We start from the raw sequence: 2,140 nt of genomic DNA, 5'->3' as shown, positions 1-2,140 counted from the left end.
AGTCAAAGCCCCAGAGGCTCCCGGGGGCACTGCAGTCAGACCCGTTCTCACAGCTGGAACCGTGCCCGCAGGGCGAGCGGCTCCCCTTGGGGAGTGTGCAGGGCAGTCTCCCTTCAGCCCGGGACACGGTGCCACCCAGGGCTCCCTGTTGCAATCTGATTCCTGAGAAATAATGGGAAGGAACCCCCCGCCCCCCACCGCCCCTGTGTCAGGCCCCCTGCTGGCTCCTAGCGCCCCGGGACTCGGGGCCGCGGAGTTGGTGGCTGAGATTAACCGCTTCCCCCTCCTCTGGTCCAGGCTGCGGCCGAGGTCAGAAGGTCAGCCACCTGCTCTCGGGGCTCTGGTTGGAGGCCGCCCCCCGCCCCAGCCCCATCTGGGGCTTCTCCAGGCCTCCGAGGAGGCCTCCAGTGCCCGTGCCCCTGGGGCATCTGGGGGGCCCACGGGAGCTTGGCCGAGGCAGGCCCCGGGTGGCCTGGGAATCACCCACCCCGGCTGCCTGCTAACTGCCCCTCTGTTTCTTGGTTCTCCAGTGAGAAGCGCCACCTTCAAGTCAACGTCACCAACCCCGTGCAGTGCAGCCTGCACGGCAAGAAGTGCACCGTTTCCGTGGAGACGCGGCTCAACCAGCCACAGCCTGACTTCACCAAGAACCGCTCGGGCTTCACCCTCAGCGTGCCCGGGAACTGAGGCTCCCCGGCCGGGCGCACTCCGCGTCCTGGTCCCGTCTCATCACCGATCCGATCCCTGCTGCCCCGTTAGAATCAGCTGCAGGGCCTTGAGGGGGGCGCCGCCCTCTGCCTCCTCCAGGCCCCTCCCCTGAGATCTCTTCGCCTCCTGCCTGCCGTCTGGCCTTCCTCTGCCCCAACCGTCCCCAGTCCCGTCAACAAACCAAAGAGCCCGGTGCCCGTCCCAGAGCCTCGGGCGGGCTCCAGCCCCGTCTCACCTCAGAGGCAGCTCAAAGGTGCCTTCAGTTGGTGAGGGTGTCCCTGGACGGGCCAGGTGGGGTCAGCACCTTGACCCAGGACCCCCTGCTGGCCCTGTAGGAGGTGGGGTGGGAGCCCCCTGCTCCCTCTGTGAGCCCATCCTGCCCTGCCTCCCCCCAGGGGGCCGAGGTCCCCGTGGCTGTTTCTCTGCTCCTCCGTGGACCCCGTTCTCCAGCAGCAGCCAAAGCCACCAGGTGAGCAGGTTCACCTGTAGGACCAGCCCCTCAGCCCAGGGGCAGTGGCCGGCAGGACAGCCATGCCCCACTGGCAGCCGGCCTGCCCAGGTCTGCCCCGCCCGGCCTCCTGGCCACCTCTCTGCCTAGAGCAGGGGGAGGGATGCTCCCAGGATCCTCGTCACCACGCGCCTGTGCCCGCGGTGGCCTTCACGTATTTCTGCAGTTCGCAGGCTGCTCGTCGGATACCGTGTCCGCTGTACCCACACTCGCGTCAGGAACACGAGTAAAGTGGAGTCGCAGTGGCGGGCCCCTCGTGGGCCCCTTCATGTTCGTGGAGAACTAGGGCTGGGACAGGAGGGTCAGAGCACACGGGAACTGTGCGGGCGGGGGAGATAGGAAAGGCGGAGTCCTGGCACCACATGTCCACCCGCCGCGGGCACGCAGCCCTCAGGCCCAGAGAACAGCACCATCTTGCCTGTCTGTGCCCAGCACGTGCCTTCAGGTGTCTGCCTGAGCCCAGCCCCTGCCATGTCTCAGCTGAAAGGGGGCGCCTGGCCCTCTGGGCAGCATGGGCCCCCCTCACCCCCGCTGGAGCCTTGAAAGGGGACTTGGCACCCTGCGAAGGGGCTGAAGGTGAGCCCAGGCCGCAGGAGGAGCCTGGCAGGGTGTGAAGACACCTGTCCCTGCTCCCCACCCACCCCCCGACCCCCGCTCCCGTCCTGTCACCCTGGCCCCGCAGGCACACCAAGCGCCTGATGCAGATCCTGTGCCTCACCCAGGGCCCGATGTGGCCCCCTGGCTGGCCCCCAGGTGGTCCCGGCAGCTGGTCTCATCCGCACCCCCGCCTGCTTCACAGGGCTGGCCAACCCTGGCACCTGCGCAGTTTGCAACAAAGAATCCACCTGGCAGCCTGTCCTTGGGAGCCGTTCTCCCTCCCGAAGCCCGGCCAGCTGCCCGCGCCGCGCAGAGGGCACCAGCCCG

At 68.4% G+C, this 2,140-nt stretch overlaps 1 protein-coding gene across 1 annotated transcript in view; it reads left to right on the top strand.

Moving 5' to 3' along the window:
* MYO1D (myosin ID) overlaps window positions 1-2,114 on the top strand; it is a 178,913-nt gene extending 176,799 nt beyond the window's left edge. The window contains exon 22 of the mRNA XM_015564134.1: window positions 531-2,114. Within this exon, the coding sequence (XP_015419620.1) occupies window positions 531-687 (157 nt within the window). The 3' untranslated portion in view covers window positions 688-2,114. The remainder of the gene's footprint in view (window positions 1-530) is intronic.
* The last annotated feature ends 26 nt before the right edge of the window (window positions 2,115-2,140 follow it).

Source organism: Myotis davidii, unplaced genomic scaffold, assembly GCF_000327345.1.
Source record: "Myotis davidii unplaced genomic scaffold, ASM32734v1 scaffold699, whole genome shotgun sequence".
NCBI classification, from domain to species: Eukaryota; Metazoa; Chordata; class Mammalia; order Chiroptera; family Vespertilionidae; genus Myotis; species Myotis davidii.
This window is presented reverse-complemented; position numbering and strand designations above follow the sequence as displayed.